This window comes from Carettochelys insculpta, chromosome 5, assembly GCF_033958435.1.
Source record: "Carettochelys insculpta isolate YL-2023 chromosome 5, ASM3395843v1, whole genome shotgun sequence".
Taxonomy (NCBI): domain Eukaryota; kingdom Metazoa; phylum Chordata; order Testudines; family Carettochelyidae; genus Carettochelys; species Carettochelys insculpta.
This window is the reverse complement of record NC_134141.1, coordinates 34,537,446-34,559,185: the sequence shown is the minus strand read 5'-3', so window position 1 is coordinate 34,559,185 and position 21,740 is coordinate 34,537,446. Positions and strand designations below refer to the sequence as shown.

At 41.3% G+C, this 21,740-nt stretch overlaps 1 protein-coding gene across 3 annotated transcripts in view; it reads left to right on the top strand.

The window, feature by feature from the left end:
- Positions 1-21,740, top strand: part of ZDHHC21 (zDHHC palmitoyltransferase 21) — a 53,907-nt gene that overhangs the window by 2,552 nt on the left and 29,615 nt on the right. The window contains exons 1-5 of one of the 3 annotated variants that reach the window (XM_074994911.1): positions 4,720-4,734; positions 5,329-5,531; positions 6,053-6,121; positions 13,672-13,783; positions 17,284-17,422. In XM_074994911.1, coding sequence (XP_074851012.1) covers positions 4,733-4,734; positions 5,329-5,531; positions 6,053-6,121; positions 13,672-13,783; positions 17,284-17,422 — 525 coding nt within the window. In that variant the 5' untranslated portion in view covers positions 4,720-4,732. Of the gene's footprint in view, positions 1-4,719; positions 4,735-5,328; positions 5,532-6,022; positions 6,122-13,671; positions 13,784-17,283; positions 17,423-21,740 lie in introns of those variants that run through there. The other 2 variants (XM_074994910.1, XM_074994912.1) reach the window with 2 other exon arrangements.

Sequence of the window (21,740 nt, the reverse complement as noted above, 5' to 3'; positions counted from 1 at the left end):
AGGAAGCAAAAGGTAGAAATAGATGGTCAGTTTTCACAGTGGAGAGAGCTAAATAATGGGATCTGTACTTGGACCAGAGCCGTTTAGTATATTTATAAATGATCTGGAAAGGCGGTGATACAGAATTACTCAAGATAGTTAAGTCCAAAGCTGATTGAGAAGAATTAAAAAGGAATTTCAAAAACTGGATGATGGAGTATCAAAATCAAAGAGGAAATTCAATGTTAATGAATGCAAAGTAGTACAAATTGGAAACTGTAATCACAACTATATATGCAAAAATGTTGGGGATCTGAATTAGTTGTTGCCAGTCATGAAAATGAACTTGGAATTATTTCGGATGGTTCTCTGAACACATCTGTTCAGAATGCAGCAGCAGTCAAAAAAGCTAACACTGTCAAGAGCCGTTAAGAAAGGGATAGATAATAGGACAGAAAATATCATAATGCCATTACATAAATCCATGGTATGCCCACTTCTTGCTTACTGCATGAGATTCTGGTGCCTTATCTAAAGAAAGTGTATTATTACTGGGAAGAATTCAGAGAAAGGCAATACAAAATTATTGGAACAGCTTTCATACAAGGGGAGACTAAAAAGGTAGGGACTGTGTTCAGCTTAGAAGACAGATGACTAAGGGGGTATGGTAGAAGTCTCTGAAATCATAAATACTATAGAGAAAGTCATTGAGGAAGTTTTATTTATCACCTCACATAACACATGAACCATGAACTACAGTAGGCACTGAATTTAAAACAAACATAAGGAAATGCTTCCTTGCACAATGCACTATCAACGTGCAACGTTGCTGGAAACAAAGAGCATAACTGGTCAAAAAAATGAAAATATTATGGAGGATAGATCCATTGTTTTCCATTCTGGAAACATACTCTTTAGTGATGTTCTCCAAAAAGAAGGAAAACTGAAATTGATTTCCTGAGAATCAGTGGGGGTTTTTTATTTCCTCTGATTGTTTGATTATCAGAGTGGCCATGTCTACACTAGCAAGTCCTTTTGGAAAATCAGGCCATCTTCTGAAGGAACAAGTGGAGCACTCACACAGAAAATATGCTCTTACAAATTCCTTTTGAAAGACTACAGCGCCTCTTCCGGAGAGCTCCTTTTTCCAAAAGATTCTTTCAGGAAAAAAAGCATGTGTAGATGCTCTGGGGGCCCTTTGTTCGAAACAGCGCTCCTCTTGGTGCCGGCTTTTTCGATCCCTGGTCTGTTCTTTCAAAAGAGCAAGGGCTGTGTGGCCACTCTCTTTTGAAAGAGCAGATTTCTCTTTTGATCCATTCTTTTGTGTAGACGTGGTCTTTCGAAAGAAGATCTTCTGGAAGAGATCGCTGTAGTGTTGACGTGGCCTGTGTGTTTATGCCAATATCATTTATTGGCTTAAATTTAGATTTCTAAATATCTGTCTGTGAGCTCAGACTACCGTGTCTCTGGTGAAAAAGGTGAAGCACGTAGTGTCCAGCGTGACTTAAGTGGAGCTTAAAGATCCAATATTAAACACAAACTTGTACAGGAAATTAAAAAAAAAATTAAAGAAACTTATAGTGATCATTAATTTTTATAATGGCACAGAGTATGCACTGATTTTATTTTGACAACATGAAAGGTGGTTTCATCAGAGATTTGCAGTTGCTTTATTAAATAGGGCTTACAAAAGAAGAGCTTGTGTTGCATTAAAAAATTTAAAGTTGATAAACTTGAAGAGTGAGTCACAAGGTGATTTGAAAGAAAAGAATGCTGCTCAGCAGCAAAGGTCTGGAATGTTGTTCATATTGATCAGTACAGATGAGGAAGAAAGCTCAAAGATACAAAAGAGGTGGGAGGCTTGGGTGGAATGAAATGAGGAGTGGGCATAGCAAAAATACGGTTGGAGATGTAAGTGGGAGCAAGCCTGGACATGAGGACTCAAAGCTTGAACATGAGTAATCAGTGAATAGGTTTAAAAAAGGAAGTCATAGGTAAAGAAAACTCTGTTGGCATCTGTCTTCTGAAGGGGTGGCTGAGGGTAGGTGAGACTTAGGCCAGGTCTACACTAAACGTAAATGTTGAGCAAAGATGCTCAACTCCACTGATGTTAATTACATACCTGGAGTCAGCATACCTTAGGTTGAGCTTCCACACCACCATCACTGCAGAGGCTGATGCAAGCAAACATTCCCATCAACTTCCCTTACTCCTCATATGGGGCAAGATTACCAGTACCAATGAGGGTACCCTGTGAGTTTGATTTAGTGTGTCCCTACCAGGTGCACTAGATCAAATACTGGAAGATTGACTGTGGCAGTCAGTCTTCCTCAGAATGAAGACATGCCCTCAAAGAGGTGAGAAAGGCAGTTTGTTGGAGTTGGAGATGAGATGACTGAAGCTGGGTTAAGACTGAGTCTAAAGACTTCTCCACAGAAAATAATTTAGATAGTTATTTCTTCACTGGTGAGGTGGTAGCAACGGTAGAAGTGCATAGATAGAACACGTGCTTTTACCAGCATATAGGCTATGTCTACACTACTTGATAAAGTCAAATTTAAGACAGTTAGCTCGATTTTACAGTGTCACTGTCTTCACTGTGAATCCATTAGCTCAATTTTAGGGAGTGCTGAGGTTGATATCATAACGTTGTCAAAAGTGGATGGGTCTAGCATCAAGTTCAAAGATGCTAATGGGGCACTGCTATGAATATGTGCTGCTTTTGAATCGCACCCACCGCCTGTGGAGACAGGGACCTTTCAAAAGGACCCTCTGGACTTCAAAAGTCCCTTCTCTGTATTTTGTTTTTGGAAGAAGGGGCTTTCGAAGTCCGGGGGTCCTTTCAGAAGACCCCTGTCTACATGGGTGGTGTGCAATTCGAAAGAGGCACTTTTGAATTGTGTGCCACTGCTATTATGTTAATGAGGTGCTGCATATTCATGGTAGCACCCCATTAGCATCTTCCCACTTCACTCATTACCATGCCCCTTCCAAAAGGAAGGGGCTACTGTAGACGTGGCCTTATTGAGGTATATTTCAGCCAAAACTTTCAAGAAAAAACACAGCTAAAGTGCTCAGTCGAGATGTGTCGACAAAACTCAGCTGCTCAGTTGGCAGTGTTATCCCTGTTGCCGATCAGGTATAGCGCCTCTGTCAACAGTGTTTTGTCAACAGAGTGCCTGTGTAGACACTTCTGTCAACAGAGAAGACTTCCAGTTCCCTGGGCAACCCTGTTTGCTGAGCTTCCAGTCAGCCTTCTGTCAAGAGTGGGCAGAGCAGTCCGGATGCTCTCCGGCAACAGAGCAGCTTGCTCTTTCAGTCTGCTTTTGTGTGTAGATGCTAACTGTCGACAGAGGTACTGCCGAGGTTCCTCTGTTGACAGTGACCTCTGTCGACCAGAGGCTGTTCATGTAGACATGGCCGAAGAATCCCACTGAACAGGAAATAAATCAGTTTGCCAGAGGTGAGAAGACCTTCTGTTGTGGAAATGCAGGAATCTGTTACTTGCCTTCTGGGGTAGAAGTGTTTGAGGCTGAATCCTTCTCACCACCTTCCATTCTCTATTTTATTTGGTACAGGATCCTTTTTCCCCTCTGTGTAATTTGTTTCTTCTTTGCTTTCTTCAAGCAGCAGTCTGGTAATACAAACCTGATTCTTGTCAGTTTCACTCTTGCTCACAAAGTTGTAAATAAACAGCAATTTAATTGAGTGGAATGAAGTTAAATTTCACTCCTGTTCTGAGTCTTTTGAGAGCTCAGTTGTAACAGAGGGGTGGAACCCTCCTGGGCTGCTTGCCTGGATCTGGACCCCAAGGCTTGGGCTTCCTTGCCCAGCATTTGGCCTGTGATGGGGAGACAAGCGCTGAGTCCCGAGCCTCGCAAGTTGCATCCAGAAAGCCAGCACCAGATCCAGCCCATAGGCTTTGCAAGGAGGCAAGGGAACAGGAAGCAGCTTGGCAAGGCGCCTCTGCTGCTCACTGCCCTTCCCCTGCCAAGTGAAGGGGAGAGGAAGTGGCTGCAGCACTTCCCTGAAGCTTCAGTCTACTGCTCGGATTGACTGGAATGCCAGCCAATCAGAGCAGTGGAGGGCCGTGTCTGGGAGAAGCGGGGAGATGACATATAGCTATGTGCGTCCAGGGATACTGCAAAGGTACGCTGCATGGCCATCACCCAGACCCTGTGCCCCTTGACTGCTCCTGTGACCCCTAACATCCAGACCCCCATTCCTATTACTTTCCTCCACCCACCCCTCCTGCCCAGACCCCACACCCAAAGTTCACATCCTAGCAGCCTCCTGCTACTTGGAACACTTCATTCTTGGCCCCACTGCAGAGCATGGGGGGGGCCCAAAATACACTAGCCCTGACCCCCCCCTAGACTGTCTTTTTTTTTTTTCTTGTTTTTTAGTGGGGGACCGCATCAGTGAGTTGTTTGGTTTTTTCTGTTTTTCACCTGTTCGGCCCCCAACTGATTTATCTGTGCATCAGTGGCCCCTGAAAATGTTCCCCACTCCTGTGTAACAGAAGCACAAGAGCTATTTGTAGAGTTTAGAACACAGCATTGTATCATTTTTCAAAGATAATCAGATTATCTTCGCAAGCATAAGGACTGCTAGCATATTTTTAAAAAGGAGTACCTGCTTTTTGATGGTTTACATAGCAGTACTTCTTGAGAACAAAATTCTTGTAACTGACACTTTTTTTTATCTCTTTTCACAACCGTATTGAAGGGCGAACAAAGATTCATTAGCAAACATGTAAGTGAATTATAATGATGCACAACATTGAAATGCTGAACTCCTTTATAAAATGTGCATTCAGTAAGAAAGGTATTGTGAGTTTGAACCATGCATAAAGACAGAACATTACATTTAAAACAAAGAAAAAGCCTCCACAACCTGGCAAAGAGCAGAAAAGAGAATACTTGGAAAAACTAAACGTTCAAAAACTAACTAGTCTAGGTGATATGTATCCTATATAATTTTGTGAGTTAGCTATTGAATGTACAGATTATTGTTAAAGGTCTTAGATCAATTGAGAGGAGCCAAAAAGACTGGGAGGAAGTAATATAAAATATATATTTTTTTCAAAAACAAGCATATTGTCACATTAATAAACATTTAGAACCTGTTGGAATCAGGGACAATAAGTAACTCTGGGCATGAAGCTTTGAAACATTTAGAAGCTTGCACCTGATTCCCAAAGGTGCACATGTACTAAATGACTATTATGATACTGGAAGTATAGGGAATATGTTACCAGTACTTATTAACTTTTTAATAACCAGCAATGAAACTTTCATGTTACTACTGTGACTTACTGGGAGGATTTGATTTTTTCTTTTCTTTTAGGATCATCATTTTCTCCCTGAAGTGGCAAGCTGTCTTCAGATCATGTACAATGGGGCTACAAATTCATTTTGTGGTTGATCCACAAGGGTGGTGCTGCATGGCCATGATTATCTTCGTCTGGCTTTACAACACTCTCTTCATTCCCCAAATTATCCTCTTTCCTCACTATGAAGAGGGACATACTTCAGCTGCTGCAATATTGTGTAAGTTTCATTGAACTCAGTCTCTCTCTTTCCTATCTAGTACAAAAATGGTATCTGTGGGTAATAACGTACTCTGACATACGCAGTATCACGTTCCAGAATTTCAAGGATGAAGGAGAACATTTGATGGTGACTCCTAAAAATCTAAGTTCCTCCTTTTTTTGAATTTTCCTGTTTTTTGCGTAATAGACTTTGCAATCTTAATAATGTTCTTTGGGGGGAGGGGGTGTATGTGTGTGCGTGCATGCGCACACACATTCAGTGTTTATATGCATACATAAAATGCTAGTTTACATGTCTTAATTAAGCTGATTTACTTTTCAAAATTGCCAATCATTGAAACTTTTTTTCTTGCATTTTCTGTTGTCCTGCCTCATTCCCATACAGTAATCTTTTGGGGTCCTGGAATTGATTAAAAGGTGACACATTAAGGCATGCAGTCTTTGGCCAAAGACATATTTGATATAATATTCTGAATATTTATTTTTCAGGCTACTACTTAGTCTCATTGTTTTGTATAGTTTCGTTATTGAGAGCCTCCATAGCTGATCCAGGAAAACTTCCTGAAAGGCCAAAGATACCACTTACAGGTACTATATTACAGAATGTTTCTAATAATAATACAATATTGGTTGTTTTGCATAATCTCCAATATTAATTTTAATAGCTGTTTAATACCCCTGTTTGCAACCTCTTCCTAATCATAGAATGCTAGGACTAGAAGGGACCTTGAGAGGTCATCGAGTCCAGCTCCCTGCCCTCATGGCAGGACCAAGTACTGTCTAGACCATCCCTGATAGACATTTATCAAACATGTTCTTAAATATCTCCAGAGATGGAGATTCCCCAACCTCCACCAGCAATTTCTTCCAGTGCTTGACCACCCTGACAGTTAGGAACTTTTTCCTAATGTCCAACCTAAACCTCCCTTGCTTCAGTTTAAGCTTATTGCTCCTTGTTCTATCCTCAGAGGCCAAGAAGAACAAGTTTTCTCCCTCCTCCTTATAACACCCTTTTAGATACCTGAAAACCGCTATCATGTCTCCCCTCAGTCTTCTTTTTTTCCAAACTAAACAAGCCCAGTTCTTTCAGCCTTTCTTCATAGGTCATGTTCTCTAGACCTTTGGTCATTCTTGTTGCTTTTTTCTGGACCTTTTCCAATTTCTCCAAATCTTTCTTGAAATGCGGTGCCGAGAACTGGACACAATACTCCAGCTGTGGCTTAACCAGCGCAGAGTAGAGCAGAAGAATGCCTTCTCGTGTCTTGTTCACAACACACCTGTTAATGCATCCCAGAATCATGTTTGCTTTTTTTGCAACAGCATCAAACTGCTGACTCATATTTAGCTTGTGGTCCACTATAACCTTTTCTGCCATACTCTTTCCTAGACAAATAAATAGGCCTCCTCAAGGATTGAACTCTCAACCCTGGGTTTAGCAGGCCCATGCTCAAACCACTGCACTAGACATAGCAGTTCATGGCTGATATGTGATTTAGCTATGCCGGTTGTGTAGCTAAAATTAACTTCTCAGCTGTCGACTTCCGTGGCTGTCTTCATGATGCTCCTCCTGTCAAACTTCCTTAATCCTGGTGGCTCGCAAAGAGTTACAGGGTTGACATTGACCCCGGAAAGCACCATTTGTGATGTAGGCTCAATGAATCACCATGGGAGATTTTTGAACATGAGCATCAACTGTTTTGTAAAAGCGTGTGTGAAGATTCTTTCAAACTTAACTCTTTGCCCCAGAGACCAAAGTGGAACTCTTCTGTCTAGTCATGCTACAGTTTGTTATGGTATGGTAACAGAGAGTAAGCCATGCTAGTCTATACACTGTCAAAACAAAAAGCAGTCAAGTAGCACTTTAAAGACTAGCAAAATAGTTTATTAGGTGAGCTTTCGTGGGACAGACCCACTTCTTCAGACCATATCCAGACCAGAACAGACTCACTATTTAAGACACAGAGAAGCAAAAACAGTAAGCAAGGAGGAGGACAGATCAGAAAAAGATAATCAAGGTGAGCAAATCAGAGAGTGGAGGGGTGGGGGGGGAGATCAAGAATTAGATTGAGTCAAGCGTGCAGACGAGCCCCTATAGTGACTCAGAAAGTTCCCATCACGATTTAAACCATGTGTTAATGTTCCGAATTTGAATATAAATGTCAGTTCGTCCACTTCTCTTTCTAAAACGATGCGATAATTTCTCTTCAGTAACACACATACCTTGAGGTCATTGACAGAATGGCCCATTCCATTAAAATGTTGACTAACTGGTTTGTGGATCTGGAGTGTTTTGATCTCTGTTTTGTGCCCATTGACCCTTTGTCTAAGGGAGTTAGAAGTCTGTCCAATATACAAAGCATCTGGGCATTGTTGACACATGATGGCATATATGATGTTAGTAGAGGAGCATGAGAAAGTGCCCGTGATTCTGTGAGTAACCTGGTTAGGTCCAGTGATGGTATTTCCAGAGAAGATATGTGGACAAAGCTGGCAGCGGGCTTTGTTGCAGGGAAAGGTTCCAGGACTGGTGTTCCTGGAGTATAGACTGTGGCTGTTAGTGAGGATCCTCATGAGGTTGGGAGGTTGTCTGTAGGAGAGAACAGGCATGTCACCCAGGGCCTTCTGGAGTGTAGCATCCTGATTAAGAATAGGTTGTAGGTCTTTAATAATTCGTTGCATTGGTCTGAGTTGGGGGCTGTAGGTGATGACCAGTGGTGTTCTGTTCTTGGCTTTTTTGGGCTGATCTTGGAGTAGCTGGTTTCTGGGTATGCGTCTGGCCCTGTCGATTTGTTTTTTTACTTCTCCTGGTGGGTAATTCAGGTTTATGAATATTTGGTAAAGTTCTTGTAGTTTTTGGTCTCTGTCAGTTGGATCAGACAAATGCGATTATACCTAAGAGCTTGACTGTAAACAATGGATCTAGTCACATGTGCAGGATGGAAACTAGAAGGGTGTAGATAAGTATAGCGATTAGTAGGTTTTCGATACAGTGTGGTACTGATCAGGCCATCCTTGATTAGTACTGTAGTGTCCAGGAAATGTATCTCTTGCATGTTGTAATCGAGGCATAAGTTGATGGTGGGGTGTAGATTGTTAAAGTCTCTGTGGAATTCTTTGTCCACATATCTTCTCTGGAAATACCATCACTGGACCTAACCAGGTTACTCACAGAATCACGGGCACTTTCTCATGCTCCTCTACTAACATCATATATGCCATCATGTGCCAACAATGCCCAGTTGCTTTGTATATTGGACAGACTTCTAACTCCCTTAGACAAAGGGTCAACGGGCACAAAACAGAGATCAAAACACTCCAGATCCACAAACCAGTTAGTCAACATTTTAATGGAATGGGCCATTCTGTCAATGATCTCAAGGTATGTGTGTTACTGAAGAGAAATTATCGCTCCGTTTTAGAAAGAGAAGTGGACGAACTGACATTTATATTCAAATTCGGCACATTAACACATGGTTTAAATCGTGATGGGAACTTTCTGAGTCACTATAGGGGCTCGTCTGCATACTTGACTCAATCTAATTCTTGATCTTCCCCCCCACCCCTCCACTCTCTGATTTGCTCACCTTGATTATCTTTTTCTGATTTGTCCTCCTTGCTTCCTGTTTTTGGTCCTCTGTGTCTTAAATAGTGAGTCTGTTCTGGTCTGGCTATGGTCTGAAGAAGTGGGTCTCCCCCACGAAAGCTCACCTATAAACTATTTTGCTAGTCTTTAAAGTGCTACTTGACTGCTTTTTGTTTTATTATGGTATTATTGTTGGTGGCATATGTAGTCCAAAAGAGCTACGGTGTTAACTTGACCCTGAAACTGTACAACATTAAACGGTTTAAACACACTTTGGGGTTTCATGTACAGAGACCTCTGTCTGCTTAGTCCCATGGCAAACTCAAAAATCCTTTTTAAACTTTGTTAGATAAGCAGAAGAAGGACAGATAGTTAACGTATTAAATAAGGTTATCATTTCAGCATAGTAAAGATGTCCTGAAATAAGTCCAAAATCATTGGTCTATGACTTCTGTTTCTAAGAAGTGTCTTTATCTTTTTTTATTTTAAAATCTGAGGAGAATCAAAGCATATAAAAGGAAAGCTATATCAGTTTTCACTGAAATTCATTCTGAAAGTTTACATGTGGAAATGCTTCATATTATATAGAAATTATATGTGGAACAAATTTTAAAATTCAGTTTCACACTTTTTGAGCCTCTTGCTGGCAGCTTCCATCTCTCCCATTTTGCTGAAAAATGACATTTGCTCACTAGCAGTACAGAAGCCCAACACCCAGATCACTAAACTAGCGATAATGCCAGATGGAAACTGATTTACAATCTGTTCTCATAAAACCAGTGTCACAAAGGTGTCACTCTTTAATAAGACAGCTATGGTTAACAGGAGGCTTAGAAATACCCTAAGCTAGTTTTCAAACACAAGTTATACTACACAGAACATGTCCAATCATATTTACCTGCACAATACCACATAGCTGAAGGAAAACTTAAATATGATTTTTTTGGTTTCACTCTTGACACTACTGGGACTAGATACAAGTAAGTTATTTTTCCCTAAATACCCAGTTGTCAGCAGTATCTGCAGATCTCACTAAATGAAAGAGGCATGGAGAATGAACCACCCTGTCAGTTGATGGAAATTTTTTGCAATGTCTCAGCATGCCGCCTGGACTAGGAACCATTATACCTTCCTTTCACTGAGCAAAGGGCTGGTGGTACATGGTCACCTGGGAAGCTAGCCTGGTCTGGCATTTAGAGGTCTGAAGACCAATGCCAGCAGAAAATCTAATGCTTAAAGCAAACTTACTATAACATGGAAGATATAACCTTCAAATCCAGTGCCAGGTAGGCTACTTATCCATTCCATTGTTTGTTGATCCCATCAACAAACAAAACATGGAATTAGACAGCAGCAGAGCTCTTGAAGACAAGATAGTGACAAAATCTGTGACAACAAAGAAAATCCAAACCTGGAAAAGTGGCAGCTCCTAACAGTCAGGAACAGCAAACCCAGGTGCATCAACACTAGCACCCTGTGGAGGAGGAAGGGAAAGAGCAAACTTTACCAGAATTGCCGGCCACCCTCCTCATTTTCAGAACACAGAAATTTCTGCCTAATCCTGAGGTATATCCTGGACTGACTGGGCCAGAGAGAGGAAGCAGTAGACGTCACCTCAAATTAAATATGGAATACCAAATGGGATGTGAGACTTTGCCATCCTGGCTCCACCACTATGTCCTTTTCCAATTTTGTTTCTTTTTCCTATCTATTGTCATGTCAGGTGAGGGGTGGTTTCAAGACTTGTTTTCCTGGGCTGCTCTGCTCCCTGTGCAAGTCCTTTCAGTTTGGGTTTTGGCCCCGCTAATCCAGTTTTCTGGTGGTTGGGCTTATCTGCAGGCTCCCCTTAGCAAAGGAATACTTACTTGTCTTACTTGTGGCTGCATGGCTGGCAGGTTGCCAGTCTGTGTGTTCAGGCAGGCAGAGAGAGAGCTCCTTCCTCCTTGCAAATTGGACTTCGGTTGAGCCAGGCTTCCTTCTTTTCTCCTTTCCTCTCCTCAGGCCTGCACAGACTAGCTGAACCCATAGGTATTCTTTAACCTCTGCTGTGCCAGGTAGTTTCTCTGCTCTCTTCACATGTTTCTCCCCTCTTCTCCTTGACTTCACTTGGCATCTGCCTCCCATCCAACTGGTTTTCACCATCCTTGTGAAAAGATGTCTGCTTTCAAATAGGCTCTCCCAGCCTACTGTTGGATGTGGAAGTGGGAGGGTTTGATTCTGGGGTTTGTCTTTCTGGACATGCAGTCTGTGCAGCGGCGTGTGGTCAATGACGAGGGTAAAAGTTTTGCCCAGAAGATAACGGAGAGAGTCTATAGTCCATTTTATCACTGGTGCTTTTTTTTCTTGATTATGGAATAGGTGTTCTTCCTCAGGAACTACTGTATAGGATGGGGCATTCGTTACCACTCATTACCAGAGAGAGAATTGTTCCTAGGCTGACATTCAAGGTGTCAATCTGTAACAACTCCTTTGTGAAGTCAGGGCTGTACAAGATGAGTTCCTGAGCTTCTAGAGTTTGAAAAGCCTTCTCACACCCTCTTCTCCACTGGATCTCTTTTTGATTCTTTTTCTTGATTGGCTTGAAAATTGGGAGGATGCACTGGCCATCACATGTCCATGCACACACTGTAACATGATGGTACCCTCAAGTAAGGTCTGGATTAGGAACAAAGACACTTTGTACAAAAGTCTGGGCAAACCCTGAGTCTAAATGTCCCATCACTTTTCTTCCATTTACTCACAGGAGGTTGGTCAGTTTGACTGATCTTGGTGTGCTCATGCCTGCAGGGTTCAGATCTTCTCAAAGCTACGTTCCATACTAGGACAATTTCTGGACCAGTGCCCAGAACGGCCAGACATAAAACACTAATCCTGATCTTGGTTGTGTGTGAGGTTTCCTGTTAGGGTAGTTAAGTGGTCTGCACACCACAGTCCTCACTAAGTTCTGGGCCAAGTTAATTAACTGGTGCTGTGTAGTCATCTGCTGCAGGAACTGCTGTTGTTGATGGTGGGTGTTTTGATCAGCCATCCATTTCAGCAACTGTTCCATCTCCATTCAAGGGTGTGTGTGTGTTTTTGTTTTTTTGTTAATGTTTTGTTTTTATCTTTTAATTCCCTTCATCAAGGACTAGGGCAATGCCTGCATTCTCCATGCAATTTTTGATAGTGCCTTCAGTAGCCAAGCAATCTAGTGACAACCTTGTTGGTTATGGGGGATTGTAGGAGAACCTGACCTCTCCTTCTTGCTCAGGTCCTAGCCCAGGGTCCAGTGTCACTCAAACCACTAAACAGTAGAGATGGTTCTTTTCTCCCAGCCAGGGCCATCCCTTGGGGAGTTTGGGGTCTGGGACAAAACCCCACACACATTGTCCCAACCCCCATCCACCCCGATTCTTCCTACTCTTATTCTTCCCACACTCAGCCTCTTCCCCACAAACCATGTTACTTAGGGGAGGAGAGGGCTTTGGGAAAGGAGCGTGGCTTCCCCTACACTCACTGGTGGCAGGAAGTGGAGCAACCCTGATGGGAGGTGGGAGAACAATGCGGGCTGGTACAGGGTTGCCCTGCTTTGTGCTGATGGTTGCCCCAACCCGTGCTGTGGATGGGATGGCTCTGCTCCCAGCCATGAGGGGAGATTTAAACCTGTTTTCCTGGGATGCTTCCTGTGCAAGTCCTATTATTTGGAGTGTAGCCCCACCAGTCCAGTTTCCCTACAGTAGATGCTTATCTGCAGCCTTCCCTTAGCGGAGGCAGTCTTGCTTGTGTCCAGTGACAGCTTTGCCAGTCTGAGTTTAGGCAGGCAAAGAGAGAGCTCCTGCTGCTTCACCGGTCAAATCCTGCTTTTGCCAGAATCCCTTTTCATCTTCCTCACTCCAGGCCTGGCATTGGCTGCAGATATAATGGGGTGGGCTAGCTGAATCCACAGATTTTGCTGTGCCAGTGATCCTCCTTCAAAGAAACCTGAATTTTCAAAAGTGTCTGCTGATGTTGTAGAAGTCTATTTTATATTATGTTACTGGTCAATCTGGATTGTTCTGAGGATGGCAGTGCTATTTGATAATATGGCTGCGCTTTAGAATTGATACTGTTGGTTATGTATGCTAGGAAAAAAAAGCAGTCCTGGTGGAACTGAGAATAGTTTTTAAGTCTGACTTGACAAAGTCCTGGCTGGGATGATTTAGGTAGGGTTGCTCCTTGCTTTAGACTTAATAACCTCCTGAGGTCCCTTCCCGTCCTAGGACTCTGTGATTCTATGACAATTTTAGAAACAGTAGAATTCGTTTTCCAGTTTCTGCCGTGAATCTAACGAGTTTCATGTTGCTTTAGTGACTCTTAAAAATAGTAAATAAAGATGAGCTTAGCAATAAAAATCAGCCCAGAAAGGTAGTAATATATCAGCCTTCCCGGAGCAGTTGAGACAAGTGAGGAGAAGTTCTTGCAAGCTGATTTCCATAAGAAGAATATATGTTTTCCAGAAGCTCAACACGTGTATCTGCTGATATCTATGAACTTCAGCATTCCTTTTTATTTAATCTTGTTTCGATTTACTTTCTAGAACGAGAATTTTGGGAACTATGTAATAAATGTAATATGATGAGACCAAAGCGATCCCATCACTGTAGTCGCTGCGGGCACTGTGTTAGAAAAATGGATCACCACTGTCCGTGGTAAGACCAGTTTCATTGATTCAATAAGTTCTTGCTGTACAAAAACATTTGTTTGTTGTTTGTTTAAATTGCAATTTTTGATTGTTCCAGGGCACTTTTATTATAGTATAATTCTTATTGCAGCATTCTCCTTCTGACAGTTATCCTTCATCATAAAAGGTGTCCATTACAGGAAAGTAGATATGCCTTGTGCCTATGCAATCAAACATTGATAGCAAGGGCTGTTTGCTATATAATATGTAATGATTTATAGCGTTTTGTCATGCAGCTGTATGCCAGTGTGGGGTGCTTTTGGAACTTTCACAATTTTTGTTAGAGATGTTGACAAATGCAAGTTCAAAAAATAAAACTGTTAGAGCTGAGCAACCTCTTGATATAAAAATCAAACAATCATAATTTAGTTTTGTGAGATGGTGAGAAAATTTGCTTTCAAATGAAACAAAAGTTTGCTCATTCAACAAATTAAAAACGTAAAGCACCCAGGGTATGGTGTTAAAAGAAAAATAAACAAAACAGTTTGAATATTTGGTGTTCATTTTTTGCTAACTCTGGGTTTGCTTCAAATCTCATTACAGTCAATGTATGGATTAGGCTATGTCTTCACTAAAAGAAATGGTGCAGCTGTTCAGTGTGGACACTCCGTATCCATATATTGACTATAATGAATTTCCTATCACTGTACTTAAACCACCTGCCTGAGAGTCAATATTCTTCTGTCAACCTTTTGCTGCCTATGCTGGGAGTTAGGTGAGTTTGACTACATTTTTTTAAACGTGTGGCTTTTTCACACTACTTTGCAACGTACCTGGCACTCCTAACTTTTTGGTGTAGGCCTTTCCTTAGAAGCTGGTCTGCACTAGAAAATTTCTCTCCAGAAACATCTCATCCCTCCCTCTACTGTTGACACAGTTACACCAATAAAAAAGTGCTTCTACCATGATAACTTCTGGTCTGGGAAGTAAGCTATATGGCACCTTCTACAAAAGTATAACTGTATCTGTAGCAGGCCCTATACCATTATAATTTAAAAGTAACAGATGTGGTTACACCAGGGGCTAGCAATCCTGGGGATGGATGCCAAGAGAGGCATGCAAGCTGATTTTCATCAGCAAGCAAAGTGGGGGCTTAGTCCCACCCTTCCTCCCTCATGCAGCCAGGAGCTTGCACAAAGCCACGCTGCCTGTGGATTAGCAAAAGACCAGCTAATACTACCAACCACCACCTAAATGGCAAAGCTCTGCATCTTCATTTATTAATACAGCTGTTGTAAGTGGAACTAATAATGCCTTTAAAAAGTATCACTGGCGCTCGGACTGTATGTAGAGGTCAAAAGGTCAAATTTTAGCACACCGCCTTAGAAAGGTTACTGACTCCTGGGTTATACCATTAAAAGTGTAGACTAGGCCTAGATCAATGGTTCCAAAGCTAGGGTTTGCAAGGGTATTGCAGGCAGTCCATGAGGAAAAGAAAAATGATACTAGAAAATAAAATTGGCTTTGATGTCAGTCTGCAAATGGCTGGGTGGGGGGCTGATTGGGGGTCCTCACTAATGAAAAGGTTGGGAACCACTGGTCTAGATTTCTGAAAGTGTTAATTTGGAAAGTTGAAGTAACGGAACTGTCAGTATTTTTGGCACTGTTTTGATACGGCTGTTGTGGGTGTATATCTTGAGTTGTTGGATGCCACACTTCCTCCTGCTTACAACTTTTGAATATTTGAGATTTACTTTTTTCTCTGACTATAAGGCACTGAAACCATAGTCTCTAGCCTTTATCAGTATGTATAGTATTTGCCTTTCCATTTTCCACTTTCTAAATTAAATTTGTGTAAATTTGTATGAACAGAAGTCAATTTCAGATCGTTTTAGATTGTAATCTGTGTTAGTAAGTGGTAGAAAAATATGAATTGCTATGGCACTTTAATTTAATTTTAAAATGTTTTAAAAATTGCATTATTACCTTTGGTGTTTAAGGCACAAAGTTTTTTCTTTTTTTTTCTTCATTTTAACTGTGTCTGCCCTGTTCCCTTCCTTTCAGAAGGGTCATGGTAATGAGCGAAGTCAGAAGATGCTGATGGGGCACTGCCATGATTGTGCAGTGCCCCATTATCATAATGGCGGATGCAGGAATTCCAAAGTGCTGCTTGCGAATCGCACACCACCCCATGGAGACAGGGGCCTCTCTGAAGGACCCCACAGTCTTTGAAAGCCCCTTCTTCCTAACACCAGATAGGAAGAAGGGGCTTTTAAAGACTGCGGGGTCCTTTCGAAAGGCCCCTGTCTTTATGGGCGGCGTGTGATTCGAAAGAGGCATTTTCGAATCTCCACGGCTGCCATTACGCTAATGAGGCACTGCATATTCATGGAAGTGTCTCATTAGCATATTCTGACTTCACTCATTACAATTCCCCTTCCAAAAGGAGGGAGCTAGTGTAGACACAGCTTTTGAGTCTCTACTGAAGAAGCGTATACCATTCTGCATTATCGGTATATGTAATACCTGAAATACAGACATAATCAACTAATACTGTTCTGTACTTTCAAGAAACAACCAAAACTGGGTTTTGTTTTGTTTGGTTTTTTTTTTAATACTGTTTTAATGCTCTTAGATTCTGGTGAGTATCAGGGCCCCATTATGCTAACAGAAAGGTAAACATGTTTCCTGGCCTATAGAGGTTGCTATTAAATTTCTGAATAGTGACAGAGAGGGAGCCGTGCTAGTCTATATACTATCAAAACAAAAAAGCAGTCAAGTAGCACTTTAGTCTTTAAAGTGCTAGTTGACTGCTTTTTTATTAAATTTCTGTTTTAAAAAAGAAAATTTCCTGTCCTGCACCCAATGGCTGTGTCTACACGTGCCCCAAACTTCGAAATGGCCATGCAAATGGCCATTTCGAAGTTTACTAATGAAGCGCTGAAATGCATATTCAGCGCTTCATTAGCATGCGGGCGGCAGCCGCGCTTCGAAATTGATGCTCCTTGCCGCCGCGCGGCGCGTCCAGACGGGGCTCCTTCTCGAAAGGATGCTGCCTACTTCGAAGTCCCCTTATTCCCATGAGCTCATGGGAATAAGGGGACTTCGAAGTAGGCGGCGTCCTTTCGAAAAGGAGCCCCGTCTGGACGCGCCGCGCGGCGGCAAGGAGCGTCAATTTCGAAGCGCGGCTGCCGCCCGCATGCTAATGAAGCGCTGAATATGCATTTCAGCGCTTCATTAGTAAACTTCGAAATGGCCATTTGCATGGCCATTTCGAAGTTTGGGGCACGTGTAGACACAGCCTATGTATCAAAAGAAAATGCAGAAAATTTTTAACTACAGTGGCATTGCCATTGCGTTATTAAAAAAGCCACATCTTTCTGCAGAATGTATGCTGTGGGTACTCAGCAGTAACTGTCTATTACCCTGTTACATTTATAAATAAATGAAGATGTTTTGTCTTTGGTACTCATCATGCCTAACTATACCATTCATTAAGTCTTGTATGTTTGGTTTATTTTGCTGCAGGATTAACAATTGTGTTGGTGAAGACAATCATTGGCTTTTTCTGCAACTATGCTTCTACACTCAGCTTCTTAGTTCCTATACACTGATACTTGATTTCTGCCACTACTATTATTTTCTGCCTCTGAAGAAGGTTAATTTGGTAAGAATCTTATTTTTCCATAAAATAGGGTAAATAGTTGATAATGCAGTTGTAATGCAATTTATTTTGATATCCACAGACAAAATAATTCTACTGTTTTAGAGCCAATGGTGATAAATGCTAGAATAGGGATAATCAACGCTTAGATTTACAAATGGACAATTACTTTCTGGATAAATAAAGGAATAACCGCAGTACAAAGGAGCCGATTTTCTCCAAGACTTTAGTTGTGATGGAAGCCTTGTAAAACAGGCCAGAAACAATTAGGCTTCTTTAAAATTGATTTGCAAATGTTAATGTATTTTCCCTATATATCTCCTGAGTTTCTTGAAATGTCTCTCCTATATTTGGTATATTTGATATGTGAGGGAGTCCATGCATAAGAAATTTACTTCATATGTACCTTTTTCATCCAAAGTATGTGTTAAGAAACCTTACACTTATCATCCTATTTTGTATCTTAAATGGTAAAACTTAAGGGCTAAGTCTACTCTAGAAGACTGTCTACAAAAGTTACTGCTGGAAGAGATGTTCCAACAAAATTTCTGTTGACAAATCGTGTCTACACATAAAAGCGGATTGATCTTTTGATCCGCTCTGTCAACAGAAGGACCCCTGGAGTGTCTACGCATCTTTTTTGTTGACAACTTCTGTCAACAAAATGCGTTTTGTGTGTAGATGCTTTTGATATTTTGTTGACAAAACCCTCTAATGTAGATGCAGCCAAGAATATTACACTTTCTGAAAGAGGTATGGTACTGGAAAGGATTGGGACTTTTTTTTAGCATCTTGTATACTTACATGTCGGTGTGTGGTGTGGCAGGGTGGGGCCAGGAGAGGGGAGGCAGGAGTAAAAACAGAGCGGAGACAGAGCTGGCAATCAAAGTGGGAGCAGAGGAGGAGTTGGCTGTCCTAAATTAATTAGGGCCAGCTGATCCTACTAAGGGCTACCTTTTATAAGCTCTTCTCCATGCAGGGCAAAGGGAGGGTGGTGAAGGAGAGTTTGGGAGACGAGTGAGGAGAAGGAAGGAGACTGAGAGGAACACCTGGGGCCACGAAAGAAGAGAGGAGCCTCAGCAACCTAGGGGGCTGTACTGCCCCAACCCAGGGGGACCTGAAGCCCCACCGGAGACTTTGAGAAACTGGTCAGCTGAAGGAGCCAAATTAAGGAGGGGACTTGCTGCCACGGCTACCACTAGAGGAAGGAGGTACCAGGGAGAAGTGTCTGAGGAAAGTGGCCCAGGGAGAGGAGCTGCAGGGGCCAGGGCGAAGGGATCAGCCCTGACGGGTAGCGGCTGTCCAGGGTCCCTGGGCCAGAGCCCAGAGCGAGTGGGGGGGGGACCAAGTTCCGCCCCAGACATCCCCCTGCTCAACAAGGGTAATGGGGTTCATACGGTGGGGCCAGCGGACTAAACAGAGGACCTGGGTCCCAGGAATGAGACTGACTACACCACAGTGGTGATGTGATGTCCTTAGTGAAGTACATGCAGAGATGGAGCATCAGGTAGGACTTTGAGAGCCTGTACTCTTTTAGACATGCAAGTAAGAGTAATAGGTGCTTAAGCCAAAATAGTTCTACTGTTTTAGAGGCAATGGTGATAATCATGTTATGGTTATTATGATGGTTGTTATCATTGGTTATTATTATATTGAAATGCCTCTCTTACTGCTGGGGACATTTAGTACTTCCTACTGAAGTCTGTTGTTTGTTTTTTTGCAGATCACTTTGAAAATATTTTGCCTTGTAATATAGGTGTTCTTTCAGAATAGATTTTCAGTCTTAATCTAAGTCTTTTATATCACCTTGTTTCTAGGTAGTAGATGCTTTTCTAAATCAACAAATCCCTAAAACGAAGAATGCCTGAAGAATACCATTAGTTTTACTGGGTCACTTCTTTAACTGTAAAAAAGATTTAATGCTTAGCTATCTGAAAGAGATGTTGCATTGGCCTCATTTGGAGTAAATTACTAAAAATCCTTTGAAATTGAAAAAGGACTGACAATTTACACCAACTGTTGATCTACCACCTGTATTTGTAAAGTATTTTAGATAGCTAGGATGCAAATTTTAAGTAAAAATATTATTAGGAGTAGTACACTATTAGTACTTAGTTTCACCAGCAGCAGGATCAGGAGCTGGCAGCATCAGTGGGGCATGGAGCTGGCTGCCTGGCAGGTGTGAGCAGGGCTACTGGCCCCATGCCAATAATCCAGCACATTTGGTTATTCAGCACCCCCAGTTCCCTGGGGGCCCTGGATAATAGAGTTTTTACTGTATAACCTGTACACTTCAAAATTGGCACTTCACAATGTAGTAGAGTGAATTTATTTTCTAAAGCAAAATCTTTGAATGGTGCCAATAATTTACTATTGAAATGTGTCTGACAATCTGTTTTAATGGTTTTGAGTATTTCTTTAAATATTCAATATTATAATTCTTTATTTCCCTTTAAGTAATTTCATTTTACTTAGTTGATTTACTTAAATCCTGGATTTTCAGCTTTGCTTTTTAAAGAGAAACTATTTGGTTTTTAGGATGAAGCAGCCTAGTGGCAAGTTATGTTATTTTTGCCCTGTTCAGGCCTCCCAACATTGACAGAATAACTTTTAAGAATTATCTGTACTTGAATGGGGAGTATCTCTTTATTTTCATTTTCTAAGAAGTGTATTATCAAATGCATATGTATTTCAGTACATTAAATATTAATAATTTCCAGTTTGATTTTCTGCACATGAATGGAAAGTGTTTATCCTTAATATTTATGCATATACATAAAGTCAGTGTGGTAGATTAATAGGCATGGATATACAGACAGACTCTACAATAATCATAGTGTGGTTTACTTAAATAGCATATCCACATCCCAAGTTTGGAGTCTTTAAGTCATCACAGAGCCTCAAAACAGCATGTTTTTACCTACTTGTGCACCAAATAAACTTCCCAGATGTGGAATCAGGTTATATATCAGATACCTCCTTTATAAAATTGAATCCCTGGTACCCTGTGTTGTGTCAACAGAATAAAGAAGTAAACACGTTGATGTTTTGTGTATGTTTGTTTAGTGGAGACCACAGGTGTAACCTGTTACTGATTGTTTCAGATTTGCTTTAACAAAACTTGCATTGAGTCATAGTCTTTGGCTTGTTTTCGGTTTTCATCTGCAGGATTGGTGGTTGCAGTTAAAGAAGTCAAAAATAATATAATTTGTTTGAAAGTCCAGCCAATATTTCAGCTTGGAAGAGTCCTATTTGGTGGTTTTCGCATAATTAGAGACCTATCAAATTCATAGTCCGCTTTGGCTAATTTCACGATTAAAGGATTTTTAAAATAGTAAATTTCATGATTTCAGATTTTTAAATCTGAAATTTCAGAGTGGTATGGCCATACAGTCTTACCCCAACTCTGGGGAAAAAAGCAGCTCAGAAGATAGGGTAGCGTGGTATGGTGTTGCCACCCTTACTTACGTGCTGGTGCTGGCAGGGTTCCGCCTTCAGAGCCGGGCATCTGGCACTCTCTGGCCACCCAGTTCTGAAGGCAGTTGAGAAGTAGAGGTGGCAACACTATGACCCCCGCCCCCCCAATACAATAACCTTGTTCCCTCCGTCCCTAAACCCTGGAGTACTATTTGAGAAATGCGCTTTCTGCATGTAATCTGTATAGTACAGGTTAAAAGTATACAAAAGACCAGATTTGACAGCATAATATATTTTTTTCATGGCCATAAATGTGGTAACGTCCCACTAATAGTGTTGCTGAGGATTTTAGGTTACATACCTAGTGTTGCATGATTGTACATTCATCCTGTTAGGCAGCAGAAAAACAGCAAGAAGACTTGGTCAGAATCAATTAGGAATTTAAGCAGACCACTTGAAAAATTCTTTTTATCTTTCCACGCATATTAATGGAGCAGTAATTCAGAGACTTGCTTGCCTTCTACCTTTCTCATGACTGACGTTCTTTGTGGAATTTCAGGCTTTAATCAAGAAGTTTGTTTCCTTAATCTATAAGGACTCATAAGAAATTGGCCATCTGGAGTTAGAGTTTTCTCCTGGCTCATGAAGAATACTTGTGAAATATTTAGCTGCATGCCTTCACTTTGTTTTATTTTGATTCTTTGCTATACCTGGGAAAAACATAATGTTGAGATGAAAATAAATCTGTTTTAATAGTATAGAAGAATACAATACTATGTAGTATTTTGTTAGTATAATAGGAAAATGTGCTCAGTATGTACCTCAGCACTTTGTACATATCATACCAACTGTCCTATAGTTTTAAACTTTGTGTTTAATGCATGACTTTCATTTTTATTTTTCT